At 42.5% G+C, this 21,612-nt stretch overlaps 1 protein-coding gene across 1 annotated transcript; it reads left to right on the forward strand.

Moving 5' to 3' along the window:
- The first annotated feature begins 419 nt into the window (after positions 1-419).
- Positions 420-20,972, forward strand: rftn2 (raftlin family member 2). Its single transcript, XM_069663271.1, has 9 exons — positions 420-795; positions 11,908-12,088; positions 13,673-13,781; positions 14,867-15,041; positions 15,259-15,477; positions 16,567-16,673; positions 18,023-18,126; positions 18,235-18,316; positions 18,658-20,972. Exons 1-9 carry the CDS (start codon positions 657-659, stop codon positions 18,859-18,861), a joined length of 1,320 nt encoding a protein of 439 aa, XP_069519372.1. The 5' UTR covers positions 420-656; the 3' UTR covers positions 18,862-20,972.
- The last annotated feature ends 640 nt before the right edge of the window (positions 20,973-21,612 follow it).

Below are 21,612 nucleotides of genomic sequence, written 5' to 3' on the forward strand. Positions count from 1 at the left end.
ACCATTTTTTAATTAACATTTAGAATATCTTACAGGACAGTAAAATGGAGATACGTTTCTTCTTTTACTTTAAATATTTTCCTACATATAATGTAAATGTCCTGTTTTGTGCTGACATAGTTTTATTTAAGTAACAATTTCAATGCATTCATTTTAGATTTTAAAGACTATGCTTACAGTGTGCTGTAAGTACTTTTAGTTAGATAACGAATCTAAATACTTCATCAAGCACTGATTGAATCCTTCATGTTTAAAACGGAGTGACCGTTCAGACTTTTATAGTCAGCGTTGAGTACATTTTATTTTGAAAACCCGAGAGGAAGTAGTATTATCCTGCTAGCTTGATTTTGGTTGGAAAGTTTTCTTCCAGGGACACTGCTCCTCCTCTCCACGCTTCAGACCTGCAGCCACATCAGCGGGACACTTTTTTGAGAAACAACCGCGTCTTGAAATCACATTATCTCTACCAACCGGCGGGTCTTCTGTTCCAGTGCAGCCGTTGATTATCTCTGATCACTCGGAGGGATTAACCGGGAGCGCGTGGAGGGATGGAGCGGTCCCGTTAAAGTTGAAGGCACGAGAGAAGCTGAATCAGAGCGGCTGCTCCGGTGCTCTCCCACCGAGCTGAGTGAGCTTCTGTCCCCGCCTCGGAGGCCATGGGCTGCGGGTTGAGGAAACTGGAGGACCCGGAGGACAGCAGCCCCGGGAAAATCTACTCCACCTTGAAGAGACCACAAGTGGAGACCAAGACGGAAACAGTGTACGAGTATGTGCTGCTGGACTTCAGTCTGGAAGGTAGGGTGAGATATTTAATGGATGTTAATACCACGTTGGGATGAAAATCATCTTCTTTTGTCACTTTATTTTTTTTTTATAGATAAATAGTTTAGAATACATTTGAAATACAGATAACACGGAGCTTTTCCAGAACCCACCTTTAGATTAGGTGCTAAAACAATTTATGTTTTTTTATATTAAACTTTTTTATAGACTTATTCAAAGTTAATGAATGTGTTTTCATCCTGAAGTGGGTAAAAAGATAAACGACACAAAATATGTAGTCCTATTTCTGTTTTGATTTTGTTTATGGTCTCCAATGTGCGCATGCGCAGCTTTCATGATCGAATATTAATGCAAATTTTAAAGAATTAGATTTTTATCAGGAATAGTCAAGAGTTTGGATGTTTTTAGAGCATTAAGGCTACAACAATTAATATTATTTTTGTAGTCGATTTTTTTCTTAATTAATAAATTAGATGTTTGCTCATAAAATGGTCAAAACGTCGATAGGTGCTTCACAAAGCCCAAGAAGAAGTCCTCTAATGTCTCTTTTCTGCACAACCCAAAGATATTTAGTTTACTATAGTTACAGAGTAAAGTCAGCGGATAAGAAATTCCACATATATCTTAGTTTTTTCTGACATTATTTGACTAAACAGTAAGAGAAGATAACACAGGGAAAATGATGCTCTGTATGTTGCTTTACTTGTTTGTTTATTGAAAGGAAACTATTAACACTACTGAGATCTTCATGGAGCTAAAACACAAAGACAGCCCTTCAGCTGGACCTTCAACAAGTATTATTCTTGTGTTTACCATTTAAAAGGCCTCTGTCCTTTGACTAACACATTCCTCTTTGTTTATGTGGCATTAAAATGGTCGTAAACGACACACAGCCTGTTTTTTGTAGTTTTATTTGAACATAGAATCACTTTATTACTCACACAGGGGCTGTATTTTCCTACCATGCTGGGAGAGTGATAATATCGACTGCACGGCCAGACAGGATGCACTTATATCCATATATAACTGATTTAAAGATGTGTATAGATTTCTCACTGTTGAATTTTAAATCAAATGAGCATCTTTCTGAATCTCTCCTAGTAACAGAGCTCCCACTTCAGCCTATCTAGAAATAGGTCACACAAGGTTCTTTCCTGCCTTCACCAGTCGCCCTCCTTCCATCAACACACACATGAACACACACTCTTTCACACACACGTCGTTCCCATGTGTGTGAGCATGCAGCAGAACGCAGAGAAATCCCCACCTGCTGTGCTGTGGAGTCTAATTTGAACATGTGTGCTGATCTCAGATGGCCGAGCGTTGCCTTTTTTTTAGGGATAATCCGTTCATCTGGTCCTCAGACTGTCTGTTTTCAGTGTGACCTATTTGGAAGGAAATGGTGATTAAGTTCTGAATGGGAGCCGAGCACGTAAACAGCAGGCAGACAACATAATGAATCACGGAGGGAGAGAGCTGCTTTCCAAGTCAGGGGGGTCAGAGAGGTGAAGAACGTATCCTGCCGTCTAATGACTTCAGGATTGTCCAACTTTCAGCCTGGATCCAGTCCAAACGTAAAGATCTGATCGTGTTGCATGATTGTTATGATTGACTGGTAATATTGGCTGATGCATATGAATATTAATTTGGCATATTATTAAAATGACACTAGACTAAAGCTTTAAAGACTGGACAGACTACAGAAAGATTGTTTCCACCAACTCTCACATGTGTTTTTGCTCTCTGACAGTCAGGAAGGAACACGAACCTTATGAGTGAGCGAACACGCTAACCAACACTCTGAACCCCTGCTCCGTAAAGACCGGAGCTCTGAGGTAGTGTGTTTTTTTACCAAACAAACATGGACGCCCACCGGCTGTTTGCTCTGTTTATATGCAGCAACAACATTTCCCCTGAAAAAGCCGAAAAATGGAGGAGAAAAGCAAAGTTTGTTGAGCTCCTGGATGGAGAGCAATAAAGACCTGTTAAACATCTTAATCATCTTAATCAACATTTACGTACACATAAGCATCATATGGGTACACTGTGCTTCTCCGCTGTGTGCTGCCGAGTTCTGGAAAGTTTGCTGAGGGTCTCGACATCAGCAGGGAGTCACAAGCTCAGACTTATAAATACTGAAGTTCAGACAGCGTGTGTTTGTGAGTCACGTCAGATCTGAACCTTTGGGGAAGTGATGAAAGGTGTTGGTCCTGAAGTCTAAATCTTCCTTGACTGAAAGTGCACACGTATTACCTGCAAAATGTACTTTAGCTTTCAAAGTAAAAGTCCTCATTTCAAAACAAAATGCAAAAAATGTCCCCCCCTGTACTTGGTTGATTTTACTGATTACTGCTGCAACTGATCAAGGTGGATTCAGCCAGGTTAGATACATGTAGGAGATCAGTCCGTTGTTCGCCCTCGAAAAGGGTCACAAAATAAATCAGAGGGGTCTAAATCAACCAAAAGTTATGCGCACACATTGTTTTGTGTTGTTTTAGGGGAAATATTTAATAATTTTCGCTCTCTCAGCAGTTTCAATACCACTTGAGACTGGTCCTTTATTTCCCAAAAGCTATCTAAAGAATATAAAGCAGTCTTTGCCATTTGTGCTTAGCCACAGCACAACATTGCAGTGGCTGCTGGGAGTCGTAGTTGGGATACAAATATTAAATTCTTATCCGGGTTGTTTTGGCGGATCATCTGAGTCTGTCCTGCACCAAACATGCTTTACAGATCTGACACGTTTTCCCTGCAAATTATCACAAAATTGATCTGAATTCGGTCTCTTGAATCCTCGACCCCGTGCAAACGTGTCTCTGATCTTTGATACTCTCTCAGTCTGCAGCTGTTTGTTGTGTGATTGGATTGCCAAGGAAGTTTTTACAAAGAGGAACAAAAACAGAAATCCTGTGCAGAAAAAAAGGCTGGCTTTCCGTCTTCCTGCTTTCGTGCAATCGTCGCTCACTTGAAATGTGCAAAAATGCATCTTCCTCAAAGTGTGAAGGCTCCATAATTGGCAGAGCTAAAGATACCGCGGAGTGATTCCAATCTGTAGTAGTCATGTGCAGTCTGGTGACGGCTCAGAGGAAAAAACTGTTAACTGTTTACTTCAGTCAGACCTGTGTTCGTCACCTCAGTTTAGTCGGCCAAGATTCTTCCTCCTGCCAAATAGGAGATGAAAAGACTCGGCCAATCTGTGCGTTGTCCTGGCTTGTTAAACCTCATTTAAAGCAGACTGCTCTCTCTTCAAATAAATGAGTCTCTGCAGGGTTTGCATTCCAGTTTGAAACCACCGCCATGATAAAGAGGATTTTTGATGAGCTCCCAAATTTGCCCGAGGTGTTCTGGCCATGCCAGGGAAAATAAAAAACACCCTGTGATCAAACGCCACAGAGCAAAAATGTTTCCTGAAATATATTAATACCACAAAAAGGAACCCATGCTCGTCCTAAGACTGGCTCAACCATGGCCTCAAGTGGTGTAAAGCTTGATGAAATGTCTGGACTGACTGGACTTGTTGGGTATACAGCAGTGTGGTTAAAAGATAGTTTTTGTTTTATTTATTATTACATTTTAATTTGAGCACATTGGCTGGATTCAGCCTGTTGTAGCCTGGAAAAAGTTGCAATTCATGGTGACTTTTGGGTGAAATTCTGCCATGTTTGGTGCCGTCTGAGATTCAGTTTGAGGTCAGGCCGCCTGGTTTGTTGCCAGAACAACTGACAGGTGAAGTGAAAAACATTGATTCTCTTGTTACAATGGCAGCTGTCAGTGGGTTGGATATGTTGGGCAGCAAGTGAACATTTTGTCCTCGAAGTTGATGAAGCAGGAAAAACAGGCAAGTTTAAGGATGTGAGCGACTCTGAAAAGGCCAAATTGTGATGGACGACTGGGTCAGAGCATCTCCAGAACTGCAGCTCAAGTGGGGTGTTCCCGGTCTGCAGCGGTCAGTACCCGGGAACCTGGGTACAATGGGCACGTGAGCATCAGAACTGGAATTGGGCAATGTTCTGCTGGGAAACCTTGGGTCCAGCCATTCTTGTGGATGTACTTTAACATATACGACATACCTAAACATTGTTGCACACCAAGTTCAGTATTCCCTAATGGCAGGGGCCTCTCTCAGCAGGATAATGTTCCCTGCCACACTGAAGACATGGTTCAGGAATGGTCTGAGGAACAACGAGTTCAAGATGTTGACTCGGCCTCCAGATTCCCCAGATCTCAATCCAATGGAGCGTCTGTGGGATGTGGTGGACAAACAAGTCCGATCCATGGAGGCCCCACCTCACAGCTTACAGGACTTCGAGGATCTGCTGCTAATCAAACTGCTTAAAGTCCATTTGCGTGTCTCAAAGTTTTTCTTGGACTGCAAACAATTGACCAGAATACGGAAGAGGAAGTCTTACTCTGGAAATCCAGAAAGTGAAGGCTTAATCATTGTCAGACGAGAAAGACGAAAACTGGTTCAGAGGTTTTAATATGACTGAAGTCGTATTTCACACTGCTGTGATAAAAAAACGACCTTCTCAGTTTAATATGAAGTATAGCTGCCTTTCTCTTTTTGTGAACGTTTCCGATGCAGCTATCTTGTTTGACACTTTTTATTCAATAAGCAACACAAACCAGAGAAGCTGTAGTAACTGTCAGAGTGAGCAGAAGACAGGTAGATTAAAACGTACGAGTTCACTCAACCTACGAACTCATTCTGTGTCTGCCCAGCTTTGATACTCTGATTGAACTGTTTCATAATTTGTTTTATAAGGAGGTGTGAAGCGTCAGTAGTCGTGTTCGTTTTGGAGCATTAATAACACCTGTCAGTACATTCCTGATGAACACCTGGCCCACAGATGCCGTACAGTTCAGAGAGTCTGAATACTTTTCCTGTTGAATATCTTGTTGAACTGCTTTTCTGTAACAGATTCAGCTCAGACAAGTTCCAACGCCTGCTGACCTTTTCAGTCTGCGAACTCATGAGTACACCTAATGTTTGTTAGATTGATCTTTAGAGGTAAACTGCTACATCTTTAGTGGTCAATAACTGCACAATGTTTTATTAAGTTGTCCCAGTTTTATTTGTATGTCATGCACGCAAACCAGCACGTAGCTACAGGGTACAACACCTTTACATTCTGCTCATCAGCGGTTGTTGGCAGGACTGAGCCAAGGAACGACTTCTTTAAAGCACTGAGAAACAAATCTAGAAACTTCTTTTTCTGACTTCAGAGGCACAGAAAAATGAAATGGAATTTAGAATAAGAAAAAGAGGGATACGAGGTGCTCACGGTAACTGGTTGTTAACCTCCAGGTGAATGCCAGGTGCTCTTGAAGGCTAAACTGTCAAAGGAGGGAAGCCAGTGGGCTTTCTTCAGGCACACTTGCACCGAGACAAGGATTTAGTTTAAATTGCCTTTATTAGATCAGGGCAGTCATCCTTGTCGACCTCATCCTGACTCTTCATAGCCACACCCTGAGGAAGCAAGATGAGGTCGGCATCTACTCCTGTAATATTGATGTTTTTTACGAGAGATGCCATGATTTAAAAAAGTTTTGGCTCTGGTATTTGGCCTTATGTGGACGACACCACGACTTTTATATCAGGTTTAATAATATGTACAATTTAACCGATGTTTAATGCTGTGGATAAGGTTTATAATTTTTGTTTTTCTAAAGAAAACTGTAATTTAACTACTAGAAACCAAATCCCTCAATTCCTCTGATCAGCAGTTGTTCGCCAAGAAACGTTTTGCACCTAGAAATAAACCTAGCGAGGTTTTTGTCTGACTTTTGTCTGAGGCACAGAAAAATGAAATATAATCAACTTTTTCAGCAGCCCTGATAAGAAGTGTAACTCTTATTTTGACCTTATGCTGACGACACCCTGACTTTTATATGAGGTGTATTCATGAGTAATCTATTAGCAGTGTTTGATTCTGTATGTAGGGGTATCATTTTAATATTTTAAAGAAGCAGACTGTCCAAAAACTAATTAAGAGACACAAAGTTCACATTAATGTCTTTCTCACTTTCTAATCTCATTCTACAATAAACAGCATCGCACAATGAAATACATTTAGGATCCTCTTTGCTCATTAACACACAGAAACATGTGAACAAATGCTCAAATATCTTAAACTAGAAGTTTATAATATAAAGGAAAGTATATAAATGTTGCACTACAGAGAAAAAGGAAAACTAAATTATAAATGCAAAGAAGACAAACCCTTACACATATTAATATAGTCTATATACATTTACACACAAACAAATATAGAAGAATGTTTATAATAATCAGTTTCTAAGTTTACTTCAGAGAATAAAAGGAGCCTACAGAGGCCTGAAGCCGTGATATGGATCCATCCCTCTGCCGTCTCTCTGGCCTTGATTCTCCTTGAAATGATGAAACACTTTCTGGGACACACACTGAGTTACTGTCACACATTCAACTCTCACTTCTAATCTGCCTCGCTTCCTCACACTTGAATATAGAAACACACACACACACGCACTCTTCCCATAGCTGTGCGCACCAGTTTCAGCAGCTCTCCCGGTCAGCTTGGCCTCATTTTACTCCGACTGAGAGGAGACTGGAGCCAGAGGCAGCACATCAAAGCTCCTAATGGCTAACTGCTAATACTTCCCCGAGCCGAGCACGAGAGAGCGAGAAATCATGTGGACTCTTTACAGCTATTGATCTTTTCTTTTCAAACCTCCTATTGTGTTCCTCACTGTCGAGGCTCAGCGCAGTGAGAAACGGCGTCTGTGTTCGTCGGGTTTAAGAAGTCACTCTTTGCTCCGAGTACGTTCCTCCTAATCCAACACATTTTAAATCAGATTTTGTTTCCCAGCACCCAAATTTCACCAACTTAAAATGCTTTTTGAGAACATAGTTGGGGAATCTTTAAGTACCAGGTCTGTGTTTAAAATGGACAATTAAACTAACTTTATGTCCTGCAGTATTTAAAATTTTGAGGGAGGATTATAAATTGGGGTCTTTGGGAATACGAGGACATTTGGCGTGAAAAGACGGGCACCAGAACATTCAGCTTTTCTCCTAATCTGATTTACAGTCCAGGTTTGTTTAATTTTGACGTCATAGTGGAGTTAGACAGCCCACACCAGCGTCGGCCATCTTGGTTGTTTACATAAATGCCTCCAAGGTTCTTTAACACATGTCCCATATCAGATGAATTGTTGTGATTGGCGGATTAAAGGTTAAACCTGAGAATTTCCTGGTTTTGTTTTCTGCTGACCAGAGGTGAAAAGATTCAGTTTTTATTGTTCAGGTGTTTTACCCCCCCAACCTAGCAGTCTGTTGTTGACTGGTCCACCACCTTTCCATCCATCCATCCATTATTTATCTGTACCACTGATCCTGTTCAGGGTCGTGGGGGGACTGGAGCCAATCCCAGCAGGTCACCTGTCAATCACAGGGCTGACACATAGAGACAGACAACCTTTCACGCTCACACTGCACCACCGTGCCGTCACACCATTTTTGGCACGACTAAATGTCGTGTCTGAAGGATTGCCATGAAATCTTGGACATCTGTTCATGAATCACTGACTATGGTGATCCTTTGCCTTTTCATCTTAGCACATATCTGCATGCTAAAATACTATGGTAAGATAGTTAGCATGCTGAGCATTATACTGTATCTGCCAAACATTAGCATGTTAGCACTTAGTAGCTCAAAGCATCATGTTGCTAAAGCAGAGCCTCACAGAGCTGCTAGCATGGCTATAAACTCGCTGTGAAAGAAAACGTGGTTGTTTGTTGTTTTTACACGTCACGGTCGTTTCATTATAGCTCAGTTTAAGCAACAGATTACTGTTCCCTCTTATGAATGACTCGTGTATGAATTTTAGCCTGAGGGCAGACTCCAGCCTTCACTACACATGAAGCCGAGTCACTGAAAGACTGGAAGTGGACGACGAAGGGAGTGCAGGATAAGAGGATGAGGATGGATGCAGAGTGACGGCGGGTCAGGACTCGATGAATAAAGGGGACCATGTAAAGGAGATTTGCGGGTGTAGAGACGGATTAACCTGAGGTGACGTGTCTTCATGAACTCAGGCAGCAGTGGACGGAGGAAAAGTGGGTTAAACTGCGTCCGTCTTCCACTCCACAGAGATATCTGTGATCTGTGAAAGTGTATCTGTGACCTGCCTGTGCTCTTTATTATTTCCAGGGATGAGTGCGTTCTTCTGTAATCTCTGTCTAATCTGGGAATCTGATGGTTCCTGCTGGATTATTTCAGATTACAGGCAGTATTCTGATTATTAAATTTAGAGGACTTTTGAAGGGCAGTGCGAGGCACAACAAACCTGGAAACATGAACTTGGTTATCTAGTTTTTGCACTCACATCAGAAGCGTCTTGATTAGCAAAATGTTGAGTTAATGATCTGAAATGTCTCGAATGATCACCTAAATATCTGTCAATCCACCTCTTTGTTACAGGCTGGAACATTTCAGCAACTTCTGAACAGCTTCAGAAGTCAAAACGATATGACGCGAGCATGTTAGCAACCTGACGTTAGCATTTAGCGAGCACAGAGCTGCTTGTTCTTCCTACTCCTGTTACTCTTGTTTCCTTTTCTCCTTGTTGCCGGGTAAACTTTCTCCTTTCACACCTTCGCCCTCTCTCCCATTCACACGTGCTCATAAAAACATCTCCTAACCCTCCCTCCTCTTCGCCTCCCATTTTCTCAAGCTCTGTCGCCCCTCTCTGTGCCCTCCAGTTGTTACTCCCCCTTATCCTGCAAGTTCCCACCTCTTGATCCTCTTTCCTCCCCCCCTTTTTTTTACCCTCTTTGCCTGCCCTCTCCTCTTCCTCTCCTCCTCGTCTCTTTTCTCCCACACACTGCTGAACAGAGGCCTCAGTGTGCGGGTTGATGGGGCGAGTGGCAGCAGGATGGGAGGGGGTGTGAAGGCTGAAAGCAGGGGAGGAGAGGAGCAACAAAAGCCTCGGTTAGAGGTGTGTGTGTGTGTGTGTGTGTGTGTGTGTGTGTGTGTGTGTGTGTGTGTGTGTGTGTGTGTGTGTGTGTGTGTGTGTGTGTGTGTGTGTGTGTGTGTGTGTGTGTGTGCATGACATCATGGTCCTACTGGGAGCTGTTGGCTGCAGTGTGGTCGCATGTTGTATTTTGGTGTGAGACTCTCCAGGCGCTGCAACTGATGCACATTTTTGTCCTCTAAAGCAGCAGTGCTTCTTTAACAAGCACCGTTCTTATTTGCCTCTATAAAAATGTACACAAAAAAATTTAGTTTATCAAACTTCCATTGACATTTCTATTGAACTTGTTATAGTGTAATTATTTCAGGAACTATTCATGACTGATATTTTTTAAATCAACCTTTAAGAGGAATCTCACGTACCCCCTGCAGTCCTCCAAACTACCTCTAGGGGTTCTGGTACCCTAAAGAACAGGAAGTTGTCCTAAAAGTTGCTCGTCCACAGCTGCAGCATTTACGTAAGCAAAAGTTAAATTTAAATTCACCTCGTGTGTGTGTGTGTGTGTGTGTGTGTGTGTGTGTGTGTTTGTGTGTGTGTGTGTTTGGTTTGAACCCGCAGGAATGCCGTAAACTGGAGCGTTGTTTGACCGCACTGGTTTGAGTGGTTTCATTCTGGTCTTTAGTCTCATAATGGAGCCAGACAGACCAGTGAGCGCTGCTGGTCTCCACGATCCCCGGGGTGTGTGTCTGTGAGAATGTGGGGGGTTGTAATGAGGAATGCACGCTCTGACACACACACACACACACACACACACACACACACACTTAGACTTTCCCTGTCTTGCACCCAGTTTTCGTTCTCGTAATCCTGCCGCATCCAAAAGGAAAGATTTACAGTGTTTGAAGCTTGAAATGTGTTAAATAGACTTTATGTGAGTGTATGTGTGTGTGTTAATGTGTGTGTGTGTGTGTGCCAGCCCCCTCTGTGAACAGCCCCTCTTTGTGGACACAGGAAGTACGGTGATGGTCACAGGGATTTCCAGCCAAGGTTTTTTCTTTTTTGGGAGAAACAAGCAGCTCACAAACATCTCCTCTGCGCTCACTGTACTCTTCTTTTTACCTCTTATTGGGGAGGGAATGGAGAACATTTGAGCAGACAGATCACACTAAAACCTCTGTTTGTTTAATACAGAGCTTTGACTGTTTGTTCCTTTTTTATCAGTTCAGCAGCACACTGATATCAGCTCGCGTGAGTCTCATGTTTTACCTTTAAGACTTCTCCTTAAGCACCGGCTGTTGGTATGACAAATAAAACATTTCCAAGTCACAGCTGTCTTTGTGTTCCAGTGAAGTCGTTTCCTTTAACCTGATGAGTTAAGTCAGAGCTAAAGTGAGCATCAGCTCAGCCTGCTGCCTCCAGAGAACAATGCTTTTAACATGAAACCACTTTATTCAGTGTTTTTAAACGTTTTAATCACAGGATCCGTTTGGGAGAGGAAAGTATACCAGACATGTGAAGGAACACTTAATCCATCCGTTTATTACACATATTCACAATCTCCATATTTGGTTTTTATGGGACAGGAAGGCTGTCGGACAAAAGTAATGAAGTAAAAGTGCAATATTTCTCTCTGAGGTGCAGCGGAGTGAAAGTATAAAATGGAAATACTCAGTAAAATACCTTGAACTTGAACTTAAATGCAGCACTTGCGTAAATGTACTTCCTCCACAGTGTAGAAGGACTCCATGTTAGTGGTTCTACATAAATGGTTCCATATGTGACAACAAAAGATTAAAGATTATTTACTCTCTAAATGACCTAACTGAAATTAAAATAAACGGTACGTTATGTCATCATCGTCTGAAGCGCGCGTGTGTGTGTGATTGAGTGTGTGTGTGTGTGTGTGTGTGTATTTTCCTCTCTCCAGCAGCAGCAGTGGAACAATGATGTTAAAGTCATTATACTGTAAGGAAAAGGAAACTTTCCCAGACAGAAGCGTGCTGGATCTGAAGCTGTGTTCCTGACAAATACAGACCGATCTGAAAACACGTCTGCAAAGTTTGGAATAAGAGGGCACTTATTTCTAAAGATTAGGTTTGTCGTTGTCTTACATGAATGTTGCCATGACCGATACAGCCCATTCATTCTTCATCCCTTCAACCCCTGCAGGTAGCCGTCCCACCGTGCAGTATGTGGCCTCCCTCTCCGAGCTGCCTCAGGCCCTGCAGCCGTACTACACACAGGGCTACGTCCTGACCGCCCTGCACCCCATCATCCTGTCTGTGGGTCGGACACGCTCGCTGCCCTTCAGCCTGCTCTACAGAGCCATCCTCGCCCGTCCCAGACCCAGGTACACAACACTCTTATCTTTTTTTATTTTAAGCTTTCAATTGTTCCTTTTACAAATACCCAAAAGTTAAGGGGTGTTCTTCTTTTCAATGTTCTTTGTAACTGGATCAAACCCATAAACAGGCAATAATAGTGGATCTGACTTTTGAATAAGTCTTGGCAACTGTGTGCTCTCTCTGAGTTCCTCTGTTGTTTTAGTTATAGTCACAAAATAAAGCAGACTGAAGATAAGCCTGGGTGGAGAGAAGTCAGAGGGATAAGAAGTTGTATCATCTGCATAAAGACGTATAAATATTTGGAAGATAAATGTTGTTTATCTAGAATGGAAATGATAATGGACCTAGAATAGACCCCTGCGGCACGCCGTTACTGATTGTACAGAATGCTTAGTTCTCTAGTTCTGTGAGATCATCTTGACCTAAAGCCTGAAGTGTTTTTTAAGTAGTTGAATGCTTTTAGTGGTCGATGAAGATTACTGTATGCAAGCTACGTGAGACTCTCTGAGGTGTGTTTTAAGACCCAGAAACTACTTCCACTTTGTTAATTCAGTCTATGGGAAGACCCCATTATATTTTGAAGTAGAGCTGGATCCATCTTATGAACAAGTAGTAAAATCGGGTCTGACTTTTGAATATATCCTTGGCAAATGTATGTCCTCTCTGAGTTCCTTCTTTTATTAATTAAGTTATAATCAAAAAAGCACAAACGCAGATTAAAAATAAACCAGGGTTCAATTACTTTGAACTAAAGTGTTATTTAATCTAAATAGTAATGGACCTTGAATAGACCCCTGTGGCACACCGTTACTGATTGCTTAAGTTCTATGAGTTTTGTGAGATCATCCTGACCTATGCTTGTAGTTTTGATCAAAAGTATCGAGTGCTTTGAGAGGTCGAGATCAAGCTCCCATGTTTCCCACCGTGTCCACATGTTCACCATCACACTGTCTAGTAAATAGATGAATGATGGATGAAGTCAGCTGCATATTTAATGCAAAGAACTGGTAGGAGGTCAGACTGTCGTGCGAGGAGAAGGAGGAGGAGGAGGGAAGTCGGACTATGTCTTGTGTCTGCCATGATTCCCATTGGCTATAAATCCACCCAACAACAGGGGGTCCTACAGCAGCCAATGACGATGAAGTATCTCTGATCTCTGAGGTTTGATAGGTCAGGAGACTGTAACTGTGATGATAATTTTTATTTCATAAGATGGGAATGGCTTTACAGGTGATTTATTAATGTTAATAATGGTGTCTTTATGTCATAAACATGATGAGTTATTTCCCTCACCTTGATGCTAAAAGACACGAGCATATCGTGTAGGAGCCGTCATCACTTCAGTGGACTAAATAGTTGTTTACTCTTTCTGTAATTGCTGGTCGCCACCTCCTGCTGAGCCCATAAATGATTTATGTGTTGGTGTCTGCAGCTCTGTGACAATTACAAGTGAACTATGAACCCTCCAGCTGGCCGGGTTCAGGAGGTTTTTGGTGTCACGGACCCACAAACTCCCCACTGACCAAACTGAACGTGCCTGTTTGGCGGTCTGATTCATGTTTTTGTCTCTTGCTCTCTGTGTGTTTCAGTAAGCAGATGGCGTCCATGTGTCACAGTGTGCCGATGTTAAAGGTGGAGGAGTGGCCGTTACCTGGAGACTCACTGACGGGGGACACGGTCAGAGCGCTCATCGACAGGGTCAGTGGTATTTCCTGCATCTTTCTAACCCCACAAATAAATAATACTCCTGACCAGTGGTGTCCAACCTGGGGACCCCCAAGGATAAGGAGTTAGCCACTTCTTCAGGACCCTTTAATCCTGAAAATAAGTTAAATTTGACATATTTTACCTTTTTGAGGACACTGCAAGCCCCTAAAATAAATAAAATACTGCGCACTTTCAGCTCACGAGGCCTCTAAAAATCCTCTTCAAAGTGATACCTTTAATATTTGATCTTTTTTCAAGACTTGCTTGTGCTTTAAACTAAAAAGAAAGTAATATCAACATTTTGGGACTCCGTAAAAATACTCCGTTTCCGTTTTCAGGCCTCCAAAATCATGAAAAGAAAACAACTTTTAAGTCATTAAATTTTAATTCTGTCAAATGCTTGATATTTTCAGCTTTTGAGGACATACTTTTATGTTTATAGGACTCTGAAGTCCTTAAAAAAGTAAAGAGTTGCGTCTTTTCTACTTTTCCATCATTAAGATAAATGAAGTACCAGACAATTAAAGTTTGACAGCTCTATAAAACTTAAAATCCCAACAATAAAATGAATGTAGTAAAATGGAATAAAACAGGAAGACAAACAAAACAAAAGAGGAACAAAGCAGGACAATGGCCGAGAGAATTTACACATTGAATGGAAATAGTGATGGCCCTAGAATAGACCCCTGTGGCACACCGTTACAGATTGTACAGAATGCTTCATCTCGACCTAAAGCCTGTCGTTTTGATCGAAATATCAAATATTTTTAGATTCATCAGATGCATTCAGTTATTAAATCATGTTTTTATCCTGTCTGAGTGTAAAACGCATAAACTGGCACATTAATGGTGACAGGAGGTGTTTTTCACTGAGACATTTTGCGTTCCCTCGCACATGTTCTCACTGAAAATGCCAAAAAAAGAATTTGGAAGAATTTCACATTCATACATTTTTTCACATCCAGTTATTTTGTAGTTGAATAGCACCAAGACAAGAAAGAAATAAAGTCTTTTATTGTGAAAGTCTGAGTTAGATGTTAACAGCGTGTCTCTCTCTGTGGTTCTCCGTCCTGCAGGTAAACAGCAGTGCCCGCGGAGGCGTTCGATTCGTCGGCTCGGTCCTCCAGCAGGTGAGCGGGATCACAAACGGCAGAGTGCACAGTCCAAAGAGAGGCTGTCGATCGCCTCCACGTACTCCGCCTCGTACGCCGCCCGAAGACAGAGAGCTGGAGGAGAACACCTACAGTCCAGGTGAGACCACCTCCGGTCAGATTGAGTTTTTTAGATGTACGTTTGTGATCTGTTTGAGGCTCTGATCCAGACCTCAGACCTGCTGACACATTATCCACTCACAAGACATTCAAGTTCAGGAAGTAATGAACATTTAAACAGGAAGTAAAGAAAATTTAAACAGGAAATAAAGTTTGGTTAATAAGTTGAATGTTGTGTCTTTCCTTTTTCCCTCCAGACTTGAGGCTTCTGGTCTTCTTCCACTCCTGGGCTCCGGGCTGTGCTCCTCTGGACTCTCTGGCCTGTCAGTACCACCAGGGGGCGCTCTCCATGCGCGTTTCCAGGAAGGGTCAGGTGGTCAGCGCCCTGGAAGCTGATTGGCTGGAGCTGACGGCTGCATATTACCGCAAAGGCTGGTCATTGGTGGATTCGTTTGTGTACTGGGACACGCCAAGAGGTGCGTTGACCAAACTCCAAACTCCATTCAGAAAAACATTGCTTATGCTTATTGTCTTGCGGACAGACCAAACTAAACATACATTTTTTCTTCCTACAAATCTGCATCATGATGTAGTTATTTCGGCATTCTTTTGCCCAGTTTAATGCATTTAAATCTCAGTAACATCTGTTTGTTTTGGCTTCATCGCGCTGTAGTAAGCCAGATCTCAGCCCACGTGTGACTTGCTAGATACAGTGAAACTGCCACTCAGCGGAGACAGATGGACAGGCGCTCCACAGCTGAAACAGAACGCCGGTAGTTGGTGTCCATCAGAGAAATCCTGGTACTGATCCGAGCTAACAGCTCATCAAACTGGGCACTGGTCAGCCTCAAGGAGCTGGAAGCAGCAGGAGAGTTCATCCAGACAGTTGAAATACAATTTAAGCCTTTTAAATCTTCTGTAGACATAAAAATGTAAATAAAGGAAGTGAAGAAGGAGCAAAAACATCCTTAAGGGCCGCTGGGATTAGTCTCTGTCCTCTCTGCATTATTATCTTTTCTCATAAAACAAAGATTCACACAAAATCAGCCACTTCCTGTTTTGGCTCCTCTCTCCGTCCTCCTCATCTATATTTGGAGACGTCTTCCTGACCTCGGCGACCTCACTTCCTGTTCCTCTGCAGAGTCTCAGACATGCACATAAACTCCAAAACCTCTGGATGGAAATACTATACACCGACATTCACACACATTAAACTCCTCCTCCTTAATGCACACGGGGGGAAACTGAACCTACTTTAATAAGTGGGTCATTATCAACCCGATGACATTATCCCACATGCTTCATTTTCACTCAGTTTCACTCTGATGGAGGCAAAAAACCAACATTATTCTTATTAATTTATTCTTTTATTTAGTCTAAATATTTATTTCAAAAATAAACCACAGATGTTTAACGTATTGGCATGAAGTATGACTGAAATTCATTGATTATAAACTAGTTAGAAATTAATTCATATATGACACAAAAAAGGACGGATTGCTGCAGCTGTAGTTGTGATCGAACAGTGTTTGATAGTAACGATCAGAAATGTGTCTGTGTTCCAGGCGAGCCGGTGCCCAGGTCTCTGGAGGGATTGTTTGTGTACGAGGAGAGAAGCACGTCTCCTCCCGCCAACGACACCATCGTGGTCGAGCAGTGGACCGTCATCGAGGTCAGTGTGTGTGTTTCCGTGTGTGTGTGTTAGAGCCTGATAATAATCGTGCATGACCTCATTCTGACGAAAGCAACGTATTAAAATGAAGCAGAGAGGAGAGTCGGTCTTATTTTGAAGGGTCAGTTGAGCAGATTAACATCGGCTGCGTTCCAATACTCACACCATCCATAGCATGTCAGGCGGCAGAAAAAGATTTAGTATGTTCCAGCACACGTATGTAAAAACACCCGGATGTTCTCCTACATCAGGTCACAGTTTGAAGTGTGAGAGTCAAAATGAGTTTTAGATTCTGACCTACAATCGTCTTTGCAGCAGAAGATACAATATTCAGTTTTCTGCTACAGACTGTGATGGATGTATGAGCAAGAGGGTCAAAGGTCAAGGTGCATTGTTAGTACGAAGAAGTGCATTCCCATATGCATGCTGTATGCAAGGCTCAACTTTTTAATGGCAGCTGCAATGTGTACTAGAAAATGTTTTAGAGCAGGTTTTTACTGCTGTAGCTGCTGCAGGTGGAGCGAGTTTTTATCACGTGCAGTTCAGCGTCCTCAACGCAAAAACGCCCTCGCCGTTTGTTGTCGCTGCTCTCAGCTGAGTTCAACTTTTGGAACACCGCCGCGCTCGTCATTGACACTTCTCCCTCACCAACCAATCAAAATCAAGAAGGGGCAGGACTTACGATATCAACTTTGTCAACAAAAATGGCGGAGGAGAAGCTAATCCTTTCGTTTTTTTGAGGGTACAATATCCAAATTCCAGGAATATCAGTGAATGAAAATATTAAGTATGCAGAGCAATTTGAAACAGCTTTAATGGTCACCAAGGGAAGCGGAAGTGCCGGCAGACAACTTTCGTAACCTAGCAACAGCAAGCGCCAGTGAGAAATTGAGGTCGTGGGCGCTGCCAGCACAATTAAAACTCCATTAGCGGACACCACTAATCCAGTGGTTCCAAACCTAAAGGAATCAACCAGTCAGAAAAGGAACCACTGGATTAATAATCAACAAGCTGCATTTCCACCTGCAGAACATTACAGAGGGAATAGGAACCTTTGGAGGAGCTAATTTCCACCACAGGAATCCCTGCTCTCTGGGCTGCACAAGAACCTTTAGGCTGAGGCTTAAAGCGCTGACCTTTCTGATTGGTTGAGTTAACCAAAATCTGCAGCTGCAAAACCTGTTTGAATCCTTATTTATTGTGTTACACAGTTACAAAACAAAGCAGGCAACAGATGGAACAAGTTCCCGGCCTAATGGAGCTTAATTCTGCATTTGATCCAATGTCCTTTTGACTACTCGCCAGACATCTTTTCTCTAACATATGAATATATTGTGTTTCACTCTCAGGGCTCTAATGTGAAGACGGACTACGGGCCGCTGCTTCACACTCTGGCTGAGTTTGGTTGGCTGCTCACCTGTGTGCTGCCCACACCCATCATCAGACATGACAGGTAGATACAGCACACTCTGATCCATAGTACTGTTAATGATATGTCTGCTCTGTATAGGATTTATAATCCTGTTCTAAAACTGAACATGTTTCTGTGTTTGTGTTGCAGTGATGGAAACTTGGCCACGAAGCAGGTTGTGTTTCTGCAGAGGCCGGTCAGAAGTCAGGCAGGTGGACAACAGAGAAGCCAGGTGAGAGCAGGAGGGACTGTCGGACACTGAGACGAACCCAATAATGAATTATTAAGTAAATAAGTTGTCCTGCAAAAAGACGGCAAATTGTGAATGTTGCCCAGAAGAGCTTTTCTGTGGCTGCAGGGAACGTTTAATTTGTGTGTCTACACCGCCCCCTGGTGGACTAAGGTGAAGTGGCATTAACTTGCAGTATAAGTATATGAAGCTACATCCTTTTAACATTTAACATTGTCCTCTTTAAACTGGTTTATTGAGACATCGTTTCCTATTTAAATAAAACTTTTTGTTTAGTTACTTTTCTCTGAGTGGGTCTAACGTGCCCTGCTCTCTGTCTGCAGGCTCTCCCTGTGCACAGCGACGTCTCCAGCCGCTCTGTGAGTCGTTCGGTCAGCAGCCCGCTCCCCTCAGAGGAGCTCTCTCCCACCGCCGGGGGCATCGGGGGCTTCCCGGTGTTCGGAGGGGGGTATCCCAGCGCCCTGTCCCACCTGGAGGAGGGGGGCTTTGAGCAGGAGGAGGGGAAAGCTGAGGTCACCTGCATGTGAGCGGGACGACACACGGATTCAGCAGACGAGGATTTAAAACGTTGTTACGGACTGAACAGACTTTTTTCATCCTTCATCGTGTCTGTGAACTTTTCCTTTAACAGAGACTTTAATGTAGAAGAACTCGGCACTTTTTAAACCGTTTTTAATGAAGCCATAACGAGAGGAAGGTGTTATTTACAGGTGTCATAACTTTTATACAGATCTGTCGGGAGGTGAAACTTTACTCATATTTAAATGCATTCTAACGGGATTTTTTCAGGTGTTCATGGAAAACTGTTACAGAACTACAAAGCACAAACACTTAAAGCACAGGTTTCTGCACGTGATGGGAACATGTTGGTGAGATGAGGGAAAAGGGCTCTACTTTAGTAATACGATTCATTCACAGTTTCACACGTCCTGATACAGACACCTCGGGTATCAGCAGATTACTGATCCAATACCAGCGTCTACTTAATAAGATGCATACCTCACTCTGTAGATGAGACTGGGATCATTTTTAAATGTAGGGAAACATCAGCTCTGACTAAAACATTGCTTTCATAACTTTGTTAAACAAAAACTTTGCAGATTTCACAAGCAGTCATTGAATTTGTTGGCGTATCAAACCTGAAGCAGCTTCAAACAGATGACACTTAAAGTCCCTCCTTCATTCTTCAAGCCAAACGTGATGCAGCGATTTGAGTCAGCGTTGGATCGGTGCGTTCCTAGTTTCAACACCTTTCACGTCGATCCCCTTCAAGTGACACAGGAGACTCAGGCGTTGTTTACCTTACAGCCCTCTCCTCACTTAGTAGTTTTTATGCAAATCCAGACTGCATTCAAATTGATTTTAGGAAGTTTGGCGAGCGTAAAAACACACAAAATTCCTTTATTTTGGAAGTTAGATACAGCCCACATAAAGAGGTAGTTTGAAATCAGACTCCAATTTTTCTCAGCCAAATCAGATCCATAGTGTCCTTTAACACTGATGTATAATCCAGGTTGCCGTTAGTGGACAACACAAACTCCAATTTGGTCTCGTGCCACAGAGGAGTTCTGCTTTGCAACTTGATTCTTGGGAGGGTGAGAGGATTTGTCATGCGAAGCTTCTCATGCATACTCTCCTGCAGTCTGAACAAAGTATTTTCCTCTGAGGCTGGATGGGAATATGTGAGGGAGAGTCTCGGTCTCCTCTGATTCAGTGTTTAACCCTGCAGGACTCGGTGAATCAGCACATTACGATATCAGTATTACTTCTCTGAGGACGGTGTTAGGTTCTGTAGACGAGCGACTTTTCAGTGTTTTAAACTGGAGATGTGTCAGAATGATAAACTTTCATATCATCCTCCCTGATGTTTAATCTGCTTGGTATTTTATCATGCATACCTTTTAAAGTATTATTTAATATTTGTTCAGCCGAGGTTTTCGTGTACATTTATTTTATTTTCTGCAAATTGCTGCTTTACAGTTTAAAAGGTACTTTCTCTGTAATGGATAAAGTTCTTCAGATAAGTATTTTTAAATAGGAAGCTCCACCGATTTGACACCTTTAAGTGTGTTCGCAGGTGTTTGAAAGTGTTGCTGCATATGTGTGAAGGTTGTTTCAAGTATTGGGTGGTTAAAGAGAGACGTCTGAGCGTTGGTTTGGTCTGAACGTTTTAAACTTACAGAAAGTCTGGGAGTGTGGACCAACATCACACACCCAAATCTCTGACCAGACCGTCTGTGGTTGAGTTGCATTGTGGGTATTGTAGGCGAAGGTATTAAAGGAAAAAGAATGTGTTAAAAAAGATGTTGGAGGGACGATGCTAGATCAGTGGAGTCCTCTGTTGATGCTGGTAAAGGGACACAAGCTGTAAATATCTTACATGTTAGCATTAAAATTGACATGTCAGCTCGTTATGATGCATGGTATTTTGCTTTTATTGGAGGAAAGGGATCGAATGCACCTGAAGTTTATTTTAGGAATTCCAGTGTTAAAAAAATGGATGTATTTTAGCTCCTTGATCAGGGTTTACTAATGTCAGTATTAATATTTCAGCCTTTCCTCTTGGAGAGTTGTACATTTTGCTTCCTTTGATTATTGTTAGTGGTTTTTTATTATATTAAAGACTCATTTCCCATGGCCTGTGACTCCTGTCTGATTTACAGCTTCTTAGGGCGGGTTCACACCAGCCTTGTTTAGTCCGACTGAACCGAACCCTGGAGCGTTTGTCCCCTCGGTGCGGTTCGTTTAGGTCGTTGTGAACGCCGGAATCAAACTCTGGTGCGGACCAAACAACCGGACCATGGTCAGCTAGAAAAAACGGGTCTCCGTCCGTTTCCAACAAACCATGGTTCAGTTTGATTCTGGTGAGAATGTAAACGGAATTAAAGTAGGACCAAATACAGGAAACAAACCAGAAAACGGAGATGGAACTGATCGATCTGTGGAACAATGTCGGTTAAAAGTAAAAAACTGACAACAAAACATCAAAGTCCGCGATCGTGTTGAGTGTGATTGATCGGTGTGCTCGCTTGCTTTGTTTACTCCAGGGAGTTTTCCCACGTGGAAATTCTGACCAATCAGAGAGCAGTTTCCCTGCGCATCAAAACTTTTGGTCCGCTGGTAAAAGCTGCCGTGTGAACACAAACCAAACATGAGGCAAAATGCAATTTGTAACAACTTGGTCTTTGATTCGATCAAACAGACTTTAGGTGTGAAAGCGCCCTTAAACAGTGTTTCTGACTCATTTCAGTCCGGATTAATCTCGACATGAACGATAC

The sequence above is a fragment of the Semicossyphus pulcher genome, unplaced genomic scaffold, assembly GCF_022749685.1.
Source record: "Semicossyphus pulcher isolate SPU_LCO1_2020_fin unplaced genomic scaffold, fSemPul1.0.p SCAF_15, whole genome shotgun sequence".
Classification (NCBI taxonomy): domain Eukaryota; kingdom Metazoa; phylum Chordata; class Actinopteri; order Labriformes; family Labridae; genus Semicossyphus; species Semicossyphus pulcher.